Here is a 19,894-nt window from a genome sequence, read left to right as displayed (position 1 = left end):
TGCAAAATGTTGTTAATCAACAAATTCTTGCCACGCTGATGAGCACCGCAAGTGACAGTTGTCTATAATAAAAGAAAGACGGTTTTATAGATTCTCACAAAAAGATGAAAAACCAACTCATTGCTTTTTTAGAAGGAAGACTGTTCATAAATTACGATTTTTCGGTGATTTCCACAAGCGTTTGTTTCATGGTACCTGGTGTGATGATGTCTAGTTTAGCGTTGGTGGTGCCTTTAACATTTAGTTGCAGAATGGTCACTCCTTGACCTACAACAGCTGGTGCTGTTCGCCCTGACAAGGGCGCTGTGCTTGGTCTGGTGGTGCCATTCTGATGATTGTTCTTCCGCATAACTTTATAGCGACAGTTGTAGCAAGTTTAGTTTCCCAAAGTCGGTACTTGCGGGGGCGGCCACGTGGAGGTACTTGCTTTCGTCGGCAGAGAGTGCTGCTTGTGAGTGTGGTGAAATGCAGAAGGCAGCACACATTATCAAGGATTGCCGGCTATACAGACCTCCTCATGGTATGGAAGGCCTAGTTTCCATCGATGACGACATCAGGCAGTGGTTAACCAACGGATGCCCTGACATATAGTGACAACACGAGAGAAGATGGTACCTGGTTTCTTTTCTCTGTTATTGGAGCCTATTTTTGGCTGAAAGGTTTGCAGGTCACTGTTGTTGCCTGTATTGCGATGTGTCAAACATTTCCTTGTTTACTGAAACTGTTAATTGCAAGATATCTTTTGCGAAGCGAAGTAACAACACCACTCTTGCTTGGCGATGAATATTCTGATGAAACCGCTCGCCTCGCTATAAGTGCACAAAACAAGTGGCCTCTATTTATTAGGCATTGTTAAAAAAGTCAAAAGTGTTGTAAAAGAAGCTTGGCCTGGCAGTAGCGTTGTTCGATTAATTTTGTTGCTACGGTATTCTAACATAAATATGAACAACATGTAACGCTGGATACTGGGTACGAAATGCGTTCTTTTCTAGCATAAGAGTCAATCTACCTAACATTTTAATTAGTGCGGCCCGCCACAGCTCTCCTTAGTGCTAAAGTAGCCCGCTTGCAAAAAAGGTTGGTGACCACTGCAATAGGCTATAAGTCCTTTTTTCATTTTGTAACCTTTCACAATATCATGGTTCTTTTTAGCCTGGCTATATGCAACTTTTTAACCCCCTTCAATTAAAACTGTTTGGCCAATTATTTAAAAATTGTTACTTTTCAAAGTTTATGACAAGGCTTAGCAACGTACGGGCCGCGTGCAGTTTTTGTGCGGCCTCCAACAACATTCAAAACTGCCCCATTCACAGGGCCGGATTTAGCTGATGGAGGGCCCGGGGCACTTTTAGATCGAGCGTGCAAAAAATTTTTTCAAGCCTACGGCGCGAAAAACCACCTCTACGTCTATAGTACCATCAATCCAGCATTGTACAGCATTTTGCAGAAACTTTAAAGACTGAAAGGAAAAATAACAACGCAAAAACGCATTTTTTCCACGTAGGGGGGCCCTTCAAAAGTCGGGGGGCCCGGGGCACTTGCCCCGTCTGCGCCCCTAAATCCGGCCTGCCCATGCATCCGTCTGTGACCGCGTTAAAAATTGATGTTTTTTGTTGGTTTACCAGATGTAATTAATGCTGTAGGCCAGGGGTCACCAACCTTTTTTGCATGCGGGCCACTTTGGCACTTAGGAGAGCTGTGACGGGCCGCACTAATAAAATTTTAGGTAGGTTGACTCTTATGCTAGAAAAGAACTCATTTCGTACCCAGTATCCAGCGTTACATGTTCTTAAATCTTAAAATACCGCAGCAACAAAATCAGTCGAACAACGCTACTGCCAGGCCAAGCTCCTTTAACAACACTTTTGACTTCTTTAACATTGCCAAATAAACGAGGCAACTTGTTTTGCGCACGTATAGCGAGGCGAGCGGTTTCATCAGAATGTTTATTGCCAAGCAAAGAGTGGCGCTGTAACTTCGCTTCACAAAAGATATCTTGCCATTAACAGTTTCAGTAAACATGGAAATGTTTGACACATCGGAATACAGGCAACAATAGTGACCTGCAAACATATCAGCGAAAAATAGGCTCCAATAACAGGGAGAAAGAAACCAGGCACCATGAGACAAACGCTTGTTGAAATCACCGAAAAAACGTTTCTATCGTAACTCATGAACAGTCTTCCCTTTAAAAAAGCAATGAGTTGGTGTTTCATCCTTTTTGTGAAAATCTATAAAACGGTCTTGCCTTGATTATTATTAGACAAATGTCACTTGCGGTGCTTATCAGCATGGCAAGAATTGTTGATTAACAACATTTTGCAGTAGGCTACTAAGCTAAATATTTTTATTCCAGAAATATATAATATTTTTCCAATTTATTATAAATTGAGTTGGCACACCGATCTATTTTGCCAACAAAAACTTGCATAAAGGAGCACTGCTCGTGAAATCCAATAACGGTGAAATGCACATTACAGTATAGTGTTTACATGAAATTTACAAACTTAAAATAAGCAACCCTTAGCTCACAGATATTTTCGAAATTCGAAAACAGACGTTTTAATCAACCACTGGGACAGTGTGGCTGAACATCGCATTGGAATAACTTTAAACGACCCCTACCTAGAACTACAATTTGATTGGTAGGTTGGTGGAATCGTATGCAAAGCGAAAATATGCTTCCCGGAAAGTATTTTTTGCCTTCATGCTCTTTAACCTGGAGCAGAACTACCCCAGAAGGAATGGGTGAAGCTCAATCGCCTGCGGACTGGAGTGGGCCGTTTTAGCAGCAACATGTTCCAGTGGGGCCTCGCCGATTCACCATCTTGTGCATGTGGCTCAGATTTTCAAACTGCACACCACATTATCTATCAATGTCCTGTATACCGACCACAAGATAGACATGTGGACCTAACAACGCTCGATGAATACACAATCCATTGGCTGCTGCGCCTGGATGTAACAACGTGATCTGTGGCGGCCTCAAACGCAAGAAGAAGAATGCTCTTTAACTCCTCAAGAAAAGTATTTTTGGTTATAGCCTACTTGTGTGCTGATACCTTCCGCGGGCCGCACAAAACAGTGTGGCGGGCGCATGCGGCCCGCGGGCCGCCATTTGGTGACCCCTGCTGTAGGCTATATCTCTTAGATGCAGACAACCAAGGTGCTTTTGGACTACAAGAAAACATTTCAAACTAACCACAGATATTGATAGGCCTACACTAAAGACGTACCGTATAATTCTATGAATGTGTTAGGCTATGTGAGACAACCATTTATTAGGCTTTAATGAATTAAGAAACGAAGTACGTCTGCAAAACACAAAGCCTTAAATAAACAAAGTAAGTCAGTCTCACACAATGAGAACTGAAAGCAACAAAAAGTCCCATTGACTGAACAAGAAGGGGAATTGAAGATATCTCTGCGAGTTTGAGGAAGTTAAAAATTGCTGAAAGAACAAACTTAAAGGAGCTAATAGGACGAAACGAGAATGGGTTTCATATTGAAGAAATACGAGTTGAAATGCTTGACGTTAAGTTTGGCTACTCATATGTTATTGTCGTTGTCGTTGTGTGAGCGTCTGGGGCCGATGAGGTTCTATCCTTTTACCACCCCAGATTCAAGATGTTCCCGAACTACGCTGGAAGGCTACTAGAGAGCAGCCAGTTTTTGGTTTCATTATCCATGACACGCAGACCTTCCACTCCGTTAGGTGGCTTGAAGATGGAGCAGTCATTGATGATGTGGTCTGCGGTCTGTTCCTCGGCACCACATTCACAGGAGAAGGAAGAGGCCATTCCCCATTGGTGCATGGTTGAGCGGAAAAGCCCGACGCCCGTACGGAGACGGTTAAGGCGCACCCATGCCTGTCTTGGTAGTGTTAGACTGATGGGGCGTGTGTCGGCGTCGGGGATGAACGAATAGAGTCTGGTGGCGGTTGACTTCCATTCAGAACTCCATTTATGGTCCGCCCAAGCAGCCGCAGAGATGTCTTGTACATCGGTTTCGTTGATAAGAAGTTGAGCGGCTGGCACGAATGGGTGTCTTGATTTCAGTCGACGGGGGTGCTCGTTTGGGAGATTGTGTTATTGAATCAGTATCATTACGGCTCGCCTCAGAATAATCGCTACTTCAATTGGCCAGGGCAGCCAAAACGGTTGCTCACTCCTGGTTTATGGCTTGATAGGCACATTGGCAACTTGTGTTCTTCATCGTCGTGAGTGTAGCCTACAGCAGGAACTGTAGGCTAATTTTTGTCTTTCCAAACCCGTTTGCTGAATTCAGAGAAAACCAAGAATCCCTGATCGAACTGCGCATGTGTCTTCATTATTGGCTGATATGAGTCTTTTTTGTTTTGTGTTTCAGGTGAAAACGACCAGGTTTATTACAAATGCGTTCAAGGAGTACCAGGTAAAACATTCAATTATAAGCTAAAAATTGCCCAAGAATAAATTTTTATGTCAAATTAAATATTTGTGCTTCTGGAGAGCCCCTCCAACGTAATGATTCAAGTGACGTCACCAACCCCTGCTGTAGAACAACGCGTAACCTGTCCCATGTTCATCATGAGACTAAGGTAGAAATAGTTTCTACTCCTGAACTGTGTGATGCGCTGGAATCATGTCGATTGCGGTCTCTCTGCTAGAGATGTAGTTGTCGCACTGCGCGTTGGCCACTCTCCCGCAGACAGTCTGACAAGGTTGAATGGAAGTAGCATATAATATAGTATTTCCACCATATCGTGGTTACTGTGTTGGAACTACAGATGAGAAATCAGTATGGCTGGCTAGGATTTCAGTAGGTTATCCATGGCCTTTCAAACTTTGTACTCGCTACACTGGTGAAATTATTTAAAGGATTGATCCATTTTAATGCATCCATTTATATAAACATAATAGCTAGCCTACACATTTCTAAAACAATGAGAAAATAATCGTGTAAAACACTTGTTGTGCTTTTGATTTGGTTTATCAATATCTTCAACTTCAGCGTTGAAATATTTCCAACAAAGAAACGCACTCAACAGCAGCTGGAAACAACACGTCACAAATAGAAACCTGTATGGAGACATTCCACCTCTAACTGAAACAATCAGAAGACGAAGACTAAAGATGGCAGGTCACTGATTTAGAAACCAACAGGAAATTAGTGATATTCGTCTTTGGGAACCAAACTATGGCATTAGGAAAGAGGGTCGACAAGCAAAAACCTTTCTTCATCAGTTACAACAAGATATTCGAGTACAGAAACACGAACTTTCAAATTTGATGTGGAACAGGGATGTTTGGAGAAACTATGTTGATAGTGTCCGGGTACACCTGAATGGATGATGATGATGAATTCATGGAGCTACAAATAATTATTAAATGTTTTTTTAACACTTTTGTTCGAAAACATTTGGAATGGCAAGCCGCAAGCTTGTGTACGACCTCAACATGTTATCATCGTTTTGGTATATGAACAATTGTTCTCATCAAAAGACAACGGGTGAGTCAATTGTGAAAGCGTCGTTGTTCGCGATGGTTTCATGGCGAAGAGAAACAACCAACAATGTCTCATTGTTTACGCTGGCAAATTTTTTTGTCGGCAAAGTTGTCCACCATGGTTGGATCTCCTGTAGACCGCGGCTTTTTTTAATTAGGCTGCTCAAACATTCTTAAAATAGCACAAACTCGCGTCAAGTATATTTTCCCTTGTTTTCACTTTGATATTATAAAGCTTGACTTCAATTAGCCGCCATGTTGCGGAGGATATGGTAACGAGTTGTTCTTAATTAGTTTCCACTAAATGTCATGTAAATATTATAAGGTCAAAGATTTGATAGTTTTAAGCATTTTCTCCAATGACTGTACAACTTTAACGCTTTCTGACTTATTTTCGTCCTGAGAAACAAGATATAAGAAAACATCACCTAATCACCTAATATAAACAAACAAATTCAAATTTTATATCTGCTTCATAAATTTTCGAAAATCTCTTTTGGATGTTTGAAAATCTTTTTTGCTCGACGTTTGGGAAATGTTGTCTAAAAAATTCTTTCTGAATTTGTTTAACGATCTCTCCTGTTCAAACTTATTTTAAAACAAAAAGAAACTTTGTTGACTAAATGTTTATAGTTTACAAAGGTTTGCAAATGATCGACAAATGCCATTTGCATGCCCAAGACGTGACGAGTAGTAACAGCGGATATATCACTTTATAAATGATCCAACGCTCACTACTGTGGCTACTTCTGATGCATGTCATAAAAGAGTCCCGATCTGGTTATCTGCGATTATCGTGTTTGCGATATTTCGGGAAAGAATTTTTTCTCAAAGTAAAAGTGGATGATAAAGTCGGTCGACGCACAACATCGTTTATTAGCGAACATAAGGACGAAAGTGAGGTCGAGTGATGACAGTGGCGAGATAATTCACAAGGAAAGTTTTTGGAAGAGATCGAGAATTATTTTAGATTAACTGGAATTCTGAATGAAAGGAAATCATGAAAATTGTAAAGCTTTGGCTAACAATTACATTATCCATGATGAGCGCAACATCCGCTAAACCAATCACAACTCAAGTAAGTCAAGTGCTTTTTTACTTGAGGACAAAATGTCTTCAATAAACTTTTTTATGCTGTCAACTGAAGAGTTTGGTTTTCAAATTGATTTTCAATAATTGAAACCGTCCAACCTTCAGACTTCAGAAAAGACAAAATTAGCCCAGTACATCAAGCGAGCTCTAGTTTGTAAATAAATCTCTAAAGACTAGCTTTATGAGTAAACAAACAATATTGAAATGATACGGAAGCGACTGGAAAAGCCTCGATTAATAAAAAAATACTTTTAATAAATATAAATATATTGAAGAGCAGGAAAATCATTTTGTTTACTAACCTTTTTGTCTTCAATATCTTATTGTTTACATTTTGTTTACTAACCTGGACAAAAACAGTTACTCCCACAAAAAATAAAAATAAAAGACAAGTTATTATGATGCTAAACGTGATCATTAGAGTGAGCGGTCGTTATAACACCGACAGAGAGAAAAGCCAGCAAGAACAATAGAAAACATCCTAAAAAAAAACTTGGAGGCAGACCTACACCAGTGATCATTTTAAGCAAACTGACTAAAATAAAAATAAATTCGAGCAAAATTTGACTGAGTGAAGCCTGTACGATAGCTTACTTGAAGATCACTGGTAGCTTATGGCCTACAATATCAATGCGAAGTTTGTTAAAAATGGCCTCTTCATGAAAAGAAACCTATAGCTATGATAGATGGTTACGATATAGTTAGGATAGGTAAAAACCAAGAAATGTTGGAATAGCTTGGCATGTAGTGTGACAAATGATCGAAAGAGTTCGCTATTTCTTGTTTAAATATGTACAATTTTTTTTAAGCAGCCTACAAAGCTAGTGGTGATAAATTCCTTCAATACACTTTTATTCTTGTGCACCGTAGGCTACAGTACTTTTCCAAAACCATTTTTATCTTGATTGTGCGTAAACGGTGGTAAAACTTAATCGCTCTAACGTCGTTTGGAAATTTTCTTGAAACAGTAAAATTAAGTTTAATGTTATAAACTGGAACTGATTGTTTTAATAGTCATCGAAGCTGTTGAGGGAGCCACCTGGTGATGTGGAAATAGCTGGAAATGTGTCCGGTGAGCAAGCAAGAACTCACCTTGTCGTTCCAGGCATCATTCCCACTCTGGATGGTAGGCCAGACTAATAATAATAATAATAACAATATTTATATAGCGCCACATCCACAGTCAAACTATGCTCCTGGGCGCTGTACATGACAATGGTGATAATTTATACGGTACATTCAGTCATAATGTTCATTGAAATAGAACGTTTTCAAGCGAGCTTTGAATTCATTTAAATTTTCAGCTTCTTTCACGCAAATAGGCAAACAGTTCCAGCAACTGGCAGCAACAACTGGGAAGGTACGATTTCAATATTGTGTCTTACATGAAGGGTTGCACAAGAGCAATTGATGCTGAGAACGCAAAGTTCTGGCAGGTTTATAATGAACAAGCAAAGTGTCCAGATAGTTCGGAGCAGAACCATGGAAAACTTTATAAATTAATAGACATATTTTGAAGCGAATACGATACAATACTGGAAGCCAATGCAGGGATTTTAGTATAGGAGTGATATGCTCACGTTGACGTGTTAAAGTAATTAGCCGAGCAGCAGCATTCTGAACTCTTTGAAGACGCAAAATAGTACAATGTGGAATGTTATTTAACAATGAATTTGAATAATCAAGCCTGGATGTCACAAGTGCATGAGTTAAAGTTTTACAAGCATCAACATTAATAAACTGTCTGATGGAACCGATATTTCTAAGATGAAAAAAGCAAGATTTAACTGTGGAACTGACAAAGTTTTCTAAACACAAATGTTGATTTAATGTTACACCAAGCAATTTAATTGAGTTAGAAGAAGAAAGATTGATATTACTCAGGGTAAGGGTCATGTCATTAAACTTTGAAATACACCGTTTCGAAGAAAATACAATAAACTCACATTTTTCTTGATTCAGTTTCAACATATTATAGGACATCCAATTTGAGATGTCAACCATACATTTTTGGAATTTTGACTTAATATAACACAATGAATCTTCATCAGTAACACGCAAATACAATTGTATATCATCAGCATATGAGTGGTTTGAAAGCCCAAAGACTATAACTATTTGGTTAGAGCAGTTACTTTTATTAACCATAAACAGATATAACTGAGCAACAACACAGCATTCAACAATATAAAAACAGAAATAAAATAGTTCCAAACGTTTTCGACTATACATTTAGCCCTTATCTAAACAGATTAGGCTATACCATATTTTTGTTGTTATAAGCTGCGGTACTGTAGATTTTTCTAGTATTTCTTATTCAATTCAAAATTATTTTTCTTTCAAAGAATTGATAAGGGCTGGACACATAGCCGAAAACGTTTGCGATTTTGTGTTTGTTTTTATAATCTTGAAGGCTGTGTTGTTGATCAATTCTGTCTGTTTATGACTATAACTTTAAGCGTTTTGCATGATTGACATAAAATCTAATTTGTTTCATCACCAGTGAATTGGTCTTTAACAATGCTTCTCTTTCAGGTGGCACTGATATTGTCTCAAAAATAGAACGAAAGAGTCGCCATGTAAAACGAGGCGCAGCATTGTCAAGACGAAAGATGAAATATTCTCCCCTAGGAACTCTAGCCCCTAAATTGTAAGTTCACTCAGATTGACACTGCTCCAGTTTTCACAACGTTTTCACCTGTAGCTATTCACTAATTAACACAACTGAAATAAACCACATGGTCTATTAAAAATGCGACGATTAATTATATATGCAAAGTGTTTTTAAAGACTGCGTAGGTCTGCAGTAGCCGTTGAAAACTAATATCAGTTCAGTAGGTCATAGCCCTTAGAAGGACCCTAGATACTTATCTTTAAAACATCTCACTGTTCATAAACATGAGAGAAATCAAGTGCTATAGTCGAAGGGGCGCCACTCCGCAACCGACGGCATGCCTTCAAGTGTCTTGCTAAAGACACAACCACATGCTCTTGAGCGGTGTCAAACCGGTGCCGTTTTTAATGTCGAACCAGGGCTCCCACCAGTCGGCTATGCAGACGGAAAACTAATGTCAACGAATTAACGTTAAAACAAATTTTTTTCCGCTTACATGTCTCGTCGTTAGGCTGCCGCGTTATTCTTTACACGTAAGCTAATCGTCAACCGCCAGTCTTGCAGTGACCTACCTCCGCTATCTATTATGTTTATTTTACTTGTTTAAGACACATCGACTTAGTTCATCAACAGCCCCAATCGTCATACAACACACCCCCGTGTTTACCCGATTCAATGCGATTAGATGCTACATCAACATTTTTATGCTGATTTAGCGCGGTGAAAAACTAATTGTTAAATTTTCCATCAGCTCCGTAAAATTTTCCCTCAGCTCATCTCTCAAAGAAACTTTCTCAGCCCGAGCATAGAGTTCCAACAATCAACCAAGATAGCATGATCCCGGTTATCACAAAACGAAAACTTTTTTAATACTGCAGAATGTGATATTTGAACTAATCTTTCGCCCAGCTCATTCTTTCAGCCATGCAATCAAACATTGGACCACCAGATTGAGACACATTTTCATAAAGTCATTCTTGTTTTGCATTGCAGGGCAACCGGTCGTCGGCAGACAGTTTCTTGTGGTTTCCTGGCGAACCTTAGCAGAGTTCTCACCAACACAAGGTTCGGATGCAAACGGAGGCGGCAAGAAGCAAACAAAGCAAAAAAGAAAGCTTGACCGGCAAGAAGGCAAAACACGAAGGAAAAATTTCCAAGCGGAAAACCGAAACAATTTCATCGTATGCAGAGACAGGATAATTCCAACATCACAAGAACCAAGACGATTCTACAGCTTGTGGGACACACGTAACTAACGGTTATAACTGCATTTGAGCATGATATTGGGATTGTGCAAATAAGTCATACAGGTGAAGCGGCTTGAGTAGAGATATCAGGATGGCATCATCTTCATAAACCACTTATTTCATATTTTTGTTTTGTGTTGCATTTCGTTCACTGTGGGTCTTGTATTATTTATTCACTATCCCGTTGCAATAATCATCTTTACTTCCTCACTTTGTTTCTATTGCGACAATAAAAATATGCCTCGTCATTCTACGAGATTTTGCATCTTAGTTAGAAGTAATTTATTTTTCGTCAATCTCCAAATTTGTTCCTCTTTTTTTTATTCGACAAGTTTTGTATTTTTTGTAAATCCGTTAATCAAAAACCGTATAAGAAACTGCCAACTATGCGTTTCAGTTAGACCTACTCCGTACAGGTCAAACCTAGATATTTCTTTATTTGTTCGAGTAGGCAAGATTATGGAAACCTGGTTCGACTCCTGGCTTCAGCTGGTTGTTGAAAACACCGCTCACCTCTACCTAGGCCTAGGGTGTAATGAATTGGGTGGGCATAATTGCTGCAGGAAAAGCGGCCGAAAGAAAGGAACTGACCACCTTACTCTCCTTAGTGCCGAAGGCTTAGTACAATGAGAACCTTATCTTCTCATACCCGATACTTCAATCAAGTATGGGACCACTTTCGCCTTTAGGCAAGTTTAACTTAAAGGCGCACTCTGGCGGTGCAGTAACTTACTAACTAGCAGGCTAATAAAACAAAATAGTTGTATCAAATACTTCATCCGTCTCCAAGTAAGGTTGCCACAGGTTGAGCATCAGTATGAGTCTCTTGTTGTTTTGTCGTTGCACAAGTGAGAGGCTGCTGTTCTAAACCAGTGGTAGGATCTATAACAGCAGTAGCCTACGGGGCTACTGATGTAACCGTTGAGCGATTGATCGACCAATGATTCTGAGGTATAGCCTCATCTCTGCTGCCGTGCTATTGTTTGACATGATGATTTCACAAGACATAAACTGCCCTGTCTGTGCTCAAGGACAATTAAAAGGTAATAATTTGTATCTATGTAATTGATTGATTTGATTTATTGAAAAGGTAATTGATTTATGTCTTTGCCACAAAAAGATAGACTTGCCAGGTTTAGGAATTCTCGATTCTTCAATTGATCAGGCCGACAACGTATTGCAAGGCATTATTGGTAAAATAATCATAATGTAAATGATGTGAATAAAAAGGGTTTATGAAAAAGGAAAGCAGCAATGGTCGTCTTTTACATTCACACCCACCACCAAGCGTAAGTTAACATCTCTTGTATTATGATCCGACGGTGTACTGTACAGCTTAAGCAAAGTTTGTAAAAAAAAATTTAGGTAATGCAGAACGCGCATAGTATGCTTCAAGCGTGATATGGGCTAGTGCTGAAATAATTCATGTCCCACAAGTACATTCCTAATGTATCGATATGAGCATGTTCTGAAATGCAGGTCTCTCTTTTCGCAACATTTGGTTGGCGGCGTTTTCCGGGTTATGCTGAAAGGACACTCCACAGGCCATTACAACTGATCTTACTTGCGGAAAGTGAATTAGAAGATTGGTTTGTTTAAAATGTTAAATAGAAAAATTTAGAACTGTTCCTATTTATTGTATTATTGCATATTATCGGCCGAAGCATTATTACAATTTTGAGAGTAAAATTAAGCAACTGAAATAAAAGTCAGATTTGAGGCAACCACTTGGTTGTAGCAAACACTAAAAGTTTTGTTGCTGACGCTGTTGCCAACAAGATGGTTTTCAATGAGCACATTATTATTTGTAAAGTAACATTTTATGATTTGCTTCTCTGCAGCCGATTTGTAGCAAGAATTGACAGCGATAGATTTGGTTGGTTGTTTTCTTTCCACAAAGATAAGAGTTAAACTGACTGGTAAAGCGGTGGTCGAATACCATTGTGACAGTGGTGCGATACTGACGAGCCCATCCTCGCTCTGCTTTCAACGCATTGATCAACACGATGCAGCCTCAAAATTTCCACCCCCAATTTTCTACTTTTTCCTGGTAAATGTAGCCTATCAGTGCCTCTGGTTTCGATCTCTAGCCTCCCCAACCCAGCTGGGCAAACCTGCCTCAAAATCTGGCCAGTGCACATCCGTGTTCGCCGAATCAAAGCTTACTCTTCTCCAGTGAGTATGTATTACATTCCCACCTATATTTTTTGTTTCTATTGATTAATCGAGCCTCTGCTCCACACTTTTATTTGAATTTCGTCTGCCACGAAAGCCAAATTATCCTTAAATAATTGACTCTCTTCCTCGTGGTAGACCCCAATTTTATCCGCTCTGCCTACTGGCAGACCGGGTATAAGAGTCAAGTACCTGCGCCGAGGTCGCGTGAAGGAGACGTGGGCGCCGCCCGGCGGTCAATTACTGCCGGTTCCAGCGTCCACACGCGACGGGTCGCCCGGCCCGTCGCAGGCCATGTTTCTGGGCTACGCAGAAAGAGCCTGTCTCCCTGGCCCGCTCCGCCATTCAAAATTTGCGGACGGGTCATGTAACGTTTTCGATCCACACTCTCCCTCCACAGGTACCTCGACTCCCAGCCTGGCCCGCGACCTAAGCTGGTGAGCTTACCCCTCCGGGTGCATCGTCACCCCTAAATCACGCCGCTCCCCGCCGCCGCGGGGTGTGACAGGCCGGTTTCTGAAAGTCTTCGACCTGGCTATGTTTGTTTGTGCTCTCTCGCCGTGTCAATCCTTTGTACTCGTGCGCTGTTGATGCGAATAAAACAGTTGAACACATGGGCGAAACACGGTGTCTATCGCTGTCAATTCTTGCTACAAATCGGCTGCCGAAAAACATATTGTTAATTGGATGGTCTGAATGGCTAGCGTGGAAGCTACACCGTTATGGTTAGCGAATCGCAACTGCTCGCTGTACTAGTGAGTGCTCAGCCTTGTGCTGATAGCCGGGAAGAACGCCTCTTTCTTCACAATTTTATGATTTCATGTTTTTGTGGTGCAGCTTGGTATATTTTCCTTTTAATTGATATTTTCAATGCACAGAACTCTTTGTCTTTTTGGCACAACCATTCTCTTTTTTTATTTATTATATTGAACAACTTCAGTGAAATCAACTGTGAGAGGCAAATATATTTAATACTTGAAATATAAAGTGTGTTCAAAAATACAGCTGCCCTTTTGATGAAAAGGCTTGCAACAACTGTCACAAAGGTCATCTGGCCAAGGACTGTCTGGAGAGAAAGTGTTTCCGATGTAAGAAGATGGGTCATCTTGCTCGCCGGTGCACTGAAGACATTGAGGACGGTGGAAACTTTCGCAGTAAACGTGATAATTATTGTTTTGAGAAACGCTGTCGTTGGTAGTTCATGCAACGATGGACTAATGAGTCGTTGAAGATAATCTAACTTATAGGAATTGTCGTATTGAGTGATTGTGTTGTTTTGTATTGATTGTTTTGTTACATTGTTTGCAATAATATTCTAAGGATACAATCAATATGTAGGCTATGTAGCCTATGTAATAAATATGTCACAATCAATATGCGAAGCCTCACGACAGGCTACATTATACTGCATGTCTTGACCAACCGCAGCCTACTGCTTTAATTGTAGGCTATAATTTTTATGAAGTGTTATTATTGCTAAAATCCTTATATGTGACGTATTTCTAGACCTTTCTGCATACTTTAAAGTTATTGAATACGAGTAGATGAGGGTTGGTGCTATTAGACGTTGTGATCGAGATTAGAGTTATATGAGAAGTTGTGAGTGGAGTACGTTAAAGTCGATTATAAAGTTACAGGTGTTGGAATCTATTGCTGTTCACAATTACTTTGATTATTTGTTAGAGGTGCTGAGCAGTGTTATTTTTAAGGTGTTTTGGAGGACCGTTTCGGTCCCCTAAATTTCTCCAGCGGTTTCCCAAAATTTGGACTTGCAACTACAGTAGAAAAGTAATGGCTGTTTCTCGCTATGTCTTAAGCAAATATGGCTATTTTTTGGTATTTAAATGAAACACTTGCGGTCTCTTAAAACTACTTAGCGGTCACCCAAACCAAACTTTAAAAAAAACCTGGTGCTGAGCCATTCGTTAAGGTCCTTCAAAAATTCTCATTTATCATCTCACTACTAGAACTATTCAACCTTTTATTTGATTGCTTTTCGGTAATATCCCATTAAACTATGTCATTAATCTTTTCCAAGTCTCTTTCCTGGTAAGAGATAGAAAGAATCGTGAAAGCCTTGACAGGCTATTCGTTGTAGTTTCGCATACTTGTAGAGGCATAACGTTGGGTTTGCATTCGTTTTAAAGAACCTGCGTAGGTGTTGGATCCACAATCCACATTTCTTCTTACCTTGTTCTTCATACGTTTCAAAGTTGGATCTTTCGCTTTTGACAAAGTTCATGAGACTTTGTAACAACTGTAGGCCTACTGTATTATTCAAACACAATCCACTTTTTTGAAGGGACAGGTTTGTTTTGTGAAACCTTTCCGAAATTGCACTCCACAATTCAAGCAAAATAGCTGTCTCCAGTTGTTTCAACTTTTTTATAAATCCTTCTTCTTCGACTTTGCTCTCTCGAGATTGAGCATCATCAGAGGCCAAGTCTTCAAGCGCTAAAATGGTCTCACTGTATCCTCTGTTTATCTAGCTGACCATCTTGTATCAGATAATGTCTTTAAAACAGGCAAACTATCTAGGAATTTTCGATGGACTTGCCAAAGATGAGTAGACGAGACGAGCCTTGAATAAAGGCTTTGCAACAATTCAAAAGGCTCAGCGGCAGAACGGCATGTTTCTACAACACATTTACCGATTAAATTAAGTGAATGTGCTGTGCAAGGCACATAATGAGCTACACTACATTTCTCGCGCAAAAGAGCTTGAAGACCGGTATACTTGCCACTCATATTGGCAGCATTATCATAGCTTTAACCGTACCATTTCTAGATATGAAAGTAGCAAATAAATATGCTTTTGTTAAAAAAAAATTGAATAACTGGAGCGGCAGGGGTGCTGCAGCACCGCAGCACATATGGGCGAGCCACTCCTGCTTGTTTGAGATACGAATTAAAGCAGCAATTTCCAGCTGTGCAACTAAAAAAATTAATATTTTTTTTTGAAGTGGGGGGGGGGCCAAAAAGTGGGGGCCCTGGGTTTCAGCCCAGTCCGCCCCCCTCCCCTTAATCCGGCACTGACACAACCTATAGCAAAATCAGTTGTTTTATGTTGTTTCAATATCTAGCAACATTTATTCTGTGTAGAAGTAGTTAGGTTCGACAGTCAGAAATGTAAAAATGGTTGCAAAACGGTAAAATGATTGGTCTGTACCGTGTCTACGAAAATAGATGGCCCGGACACCGTGCACAGACCTTCAGAACTGAAGGCTGAAGTCTGTTATTAATGAAGAGCGTACTTTGGTTGGATATTCGTCAAGAATGTTCATTCAAGCACATTAGTGTTTTTTCTGATCACAAGCAGCTTTAATATACGAGAAAAAAAATATCATAGCATTTATCAAACAACATACAAACACAATTCAATAGTTTAAACATTGAATGGAATGCTTAAGATGTAGGCTACTGGTATTTCCGAAGTTTTACTGATATAACTATCACACTATCAATATGCTTACATACAGATTGCAAAAAATTCGACTGCGTGAAAGCGCATTCTCCAAAAAGGGCTTGCAGATTAAATGTGCTAAGTAAGGGCGTCTTCAAATAATACGCGTAAACATTAGATGTCAAACGAAAAGAAAACTGAAAAATACATGAAATGGATAATTAGAGCAAACATTTTGATCGGTTTAATTGTGTATAATTACAGTCTGTTAACTCCGATGTATATACAACTGTTGTCTACACATAAAAGTATATTTCAAAATGGAAAGTGAGGTTGATCATACTTTTCAATTTAAATACCAACAACAATTTAAATGATGAAAGTTAATCTAACGTATTCCTATCCCAGCTTTATCACTTTCAGTTCAGTTTCTTTTGAACTCCTCGGGGTTTAAAGCATAGTTTTTAATGAATATATTAGACAATGTCCGAGAATGTTTTGTTGGTATACCACTGAACTTGTACTGTTTTGCAATTAGCATGAAATTGTTTATACAGAATGACCTACAGAACGACCCTGTTAATCTTTGAAAAAAAAATCATACAAAACACAGACCATTGGACAAGGGTGTCAACAGGGACAGTCAGTGCACCTCTATCAATGGTGGTAAAATAGTGTTTATATTTCTCAAAATAATTATAGCCTAAGTGTTATCATCCTTTAATATTGGAATCTTTCGTTGAATATATCCAGCAATATAAATCATAGCATTGTTTGTACTAGTGGTAACACATTCTTCAAGTGAAATAATATTGTCAATAATTTCCTTTTTGGCGTCAGATAAGTCTCTGTCGCAGAATTCACACTGGTGTCCATCAATACCTTCAACTTCCATATCGAGCTGAAGTGTCAACTTTACTCGTTGTATGTTCATTTTCTCAATAACAGATTTTGCTGTTATGAAATAAGCTCCCCCAGATCCTTGGCGAAGCTTTGAGAAGCATTTTTCCAAATCATCAGTGGTGAACCAACCTAGCAAGCCATATTTGGCACCTGTTTGTAATAAAAACTTTGCAAGATCGATGAGTCCATTGCATGTTTGATGTAGTGCCTTGCTGGTGTCTCTAGTTAGCTGCTTTACTCGCTTACCAGTGGGCTTCATGAAAGCAGCCAAAGCAGCAGTTTCTTGAAGCACTTGAAGCTGTGGGTCATCAATAGAAACTATGGCTTTTCGGAGCTTGTCCCTTTTGCGTAAATCAAGACCAGGCACTTTTGCGCTGACCACTTTCCAGAATTGCAAAATCTTTTCTATAAAGAGTATAGTTCCTCTACATTCATTGCTGTTGAGTGAGGGATGTGTCTTAAGTGCTGTTAATGTTTCGTCACAAAATACTCTAAAGCAAAGCGAAACGGATTGATGTTTGAGGCTTGGGAGAAATTGCTGCTTCAGTCAAGCGAGACAGTTTCACAAGGTTTTCAGCTTCGAGTTTGTAGAGCAGGATCAAATCTGCCCATTTTGCAACATAGGCCTATGTGTGTTCTTTATGAACAAACATTAGCTCTCCATTTTTTTCAGTTATCTAGTTGTTATTCATTTATCCAGTTATCCAGCTACGACATTTTCATTACGGTACTCAAAACATTGCACAAATCATCCAAAAGTAAAGTATCTTGCTTTACAAACTCACCAATTTCATTAGGAATAATACTGTACCTCGCTTTTCACTAGAAGCTAAAGTTTTCCTTTTTTTGTTGGAGGCATGGGAACACAACTTGTTGGAATGTCAGGAAATAGCGAAGGAGGATTTGTCGGCCGCAGTTTCCCATTGTGTGCTCTTGGAATGCTATCTTTCCACTTTTGTTTCTCTACATCATCTTTTGGAAATTTATACACAGATACAGTGATCTAGAAAGAATCATCATTTGAATTGCAGTGAGGCACACAGCATTTAAGAGGCGCTATTTATTTATTGGGTAATCTGTAAAAATACTTGTCTATTTGCAAAAAGGGATAGCCTACACTGATGCAGGCCAATCATATAAAGTTTACTTGATGCTATCCTTAAACAGACACTGTGAATTGCCTTAATTTAACTACAAGTCTTGTTTGTTACTTTACTACCTCACTTAAGTTTTACTGTGTTCAGCTAAAAACTTTTCAAGAATAATCAAGCCACTGAACACATTTTCGGTAGGCTACAAATAGTGATTGTACAAAATAAAAATATCTGGCCAACTAGGGCTTTCCAAATAATTTCATTGCCACTACCTGAGTGCATATTATGATAACCCTTCCTACTCTGAAACAACTACTAGTTCCTTGTAAACCTTCTCAGGACTACAAAATAACCTCTAAATCATAAATCCTGCTTCCAGGTACCAACACATTACAGGTATTCTTCATCATTTAAACTCTACTTTGTATCTGTAGGCTACATGCATCTTTGAGCTTCTGATACTAGTGAATTCAGTAAAAAGCTGCACTTGACTGCACCCAGCAGGCCCTAGCTAGCAAAGCTTTCTATTTTATATCGTTTCAACGTCTACCGATGTTGAAACGACGTAAAAGAAAAACAAATTTTATCAACTCTAGAATGTGACGCAACAATCGCAAGAAAAACCTCCTTTGGGAGTGACGTTTTTCTTTATCACAAGCTTGGGAGTCAGCCTTCAGTTCTGAAGGCTTGTGCACGTTGTCCAGGCCATGTATTTTCGTAGGCCACGGTCTGTACCAATTACACGTTAAATGTGATTTTAAAACACTCGCCTCCAGTTTTTAGGTGGCACTGTGCGTCTGGGAGGCCTGTAATATAGTAAGCCGTGTGTAGAGGCTGTTGGCGCAGGGTAGGTTATAACGAGATTGACAGAGTGAAGTTTCCTATTGTTGAAGTCTTGTTGCAGGGGAATTATTCCATTCATTAGATGCAGCTGAATGGAGAGCAGTCCTTAGAATGCGTTGCTCAAGCGCACACCCCGAGGGTCGAACCAGCGCCGATTGATCTTGAAGCTTTTTTGTTCACAAAGTTTCGCGCTAACCAACTAGACGAGTCAATATAAGGTTGAACCTCAAAAAAATTGATACAAAAGGTTTTTCAACGGATTCTTTTACCTATGGGCCTACTAAATAACATACTAAAAGTCTACCAAAATCGGACCTCCAGAAAAGGGTCATTTTCAAGATGGCGTCCACGATGGCCGCCGGGATGTTATATTGCCTATATCTCAATTGCTATTCAAGCTAGAAAGGCGGTTTAGGTGTCTATCCCTGGGTTTTCGGGGTCAATGAATCGAATTAAATAGGTTAAATTCCGATAGGCTGATTATCTACTGAGATACGTATGATTGTATATAATATACAACCTGGGGGAGCCCGGGGACATTTCGGACGCAGTGATAGGCGAACATCAGACAGAGCAGAGCACGATATTAGCGAATTCACTTGAGGCTTGAGATAAACCGCAAACAAAATCATCTTGACTTCCATTATGCAACACGAACTTGAGAAAAGTGGTTTTCCAACATTTCAGTTTCTATACTTTTGGCAGCTTGATAAACCGAATAGTGGTAAAATTTTCAGAGACAACTCCTCACTTTTTATCTGAATAAATTCCATATGTATTGGTGAAAAACGGTTTCCAGTACAATTTAAAATAAAACATTTTTTTGAAAACAAAATACTCGAAAATCCGTCCGTAGTATCCCCAATCTCCCCTAATAAGATGGAATTATCATAACAGCATATTACATGCGGCATAACAGGTACTATCAATACAGGCATCTAAGAAAAACTGCAACCAACAGGAGGCTCATACTTGGCCTCCTACAGTAGATGAATACAGGGGATTAATCTGTTGTAAAGAATGGCGTACCATTAAAG

General features: G+C 39.5%; 1 protein-coding gene across 1 annotated transcript; it reads left to right on the top strand.

Moving 5' to 3' along the window:
* The first annotated feature begins 6,521 nt into the window (after nt 1-6,521).
* Nucleotides 6,522-10,545, top strand: LOC145775131 (uncharacterized). Its single transcript, XM_082586345.1, has 4 exons — nt 6,522-6,564; nt 7,593-7,704; nt 9,114-9,228; nt 10,186-10,545. Exons 1-4 carry the CDS (start codon nt 6,526-6,528, stop codon nt 10,310-10,312), a joined length of 393 nt encoding a protein of 130 aa, XP_082442471.1. The 5' UTR covers nt 6,522-6,525; the 3' UTR covers nt 10,313-10,545.
* The last annotated feature ends 9,349 nt before the right edge of the window (nt 10,546-19,894 follow it).

This window comes from Aplidium turbinatum, chromosome 8 (assembly GCF_918807975.1).
Source record: "Aplidium turbinatum chromosome 8, kaAplTurb1.1, whole genome shotgun sequence".
Lineage (NCBI taxonomy): Eukaryota > Metazoa > Chordata > Ascidiacea > Aplousobranchia > Polyclinidae > Aplidium > Aplidium turbinatum.
This window is presented reverse-complemented; position numbering and strand designations above follow the sequence as displayed.

Excerpts from the sequence above, each read along its gene's own strand:
- LOC145775131 (XM_082586345.1), top strand. The coding sequence starts at position 6,526 with ATGATGAGCGCAACATCCGCTAAACCAATCACAACTCAA. Across the intron at positions 7,705-9,113 it reads CATCATTCCCACTCTGGATG|GTGGCACTGATATTGTCTCA; the intron begins GTAGGCCAGACT and ends CTTCTCTTTCAG. Across the intron at positions 9,229-10,185 it reads GGAACTCTAGCCCCTAAATT|GGCAACCGGTCGTCGGCAGA; the intron begins GTAAGTTCACTC and ends TTTGCATTGCAG.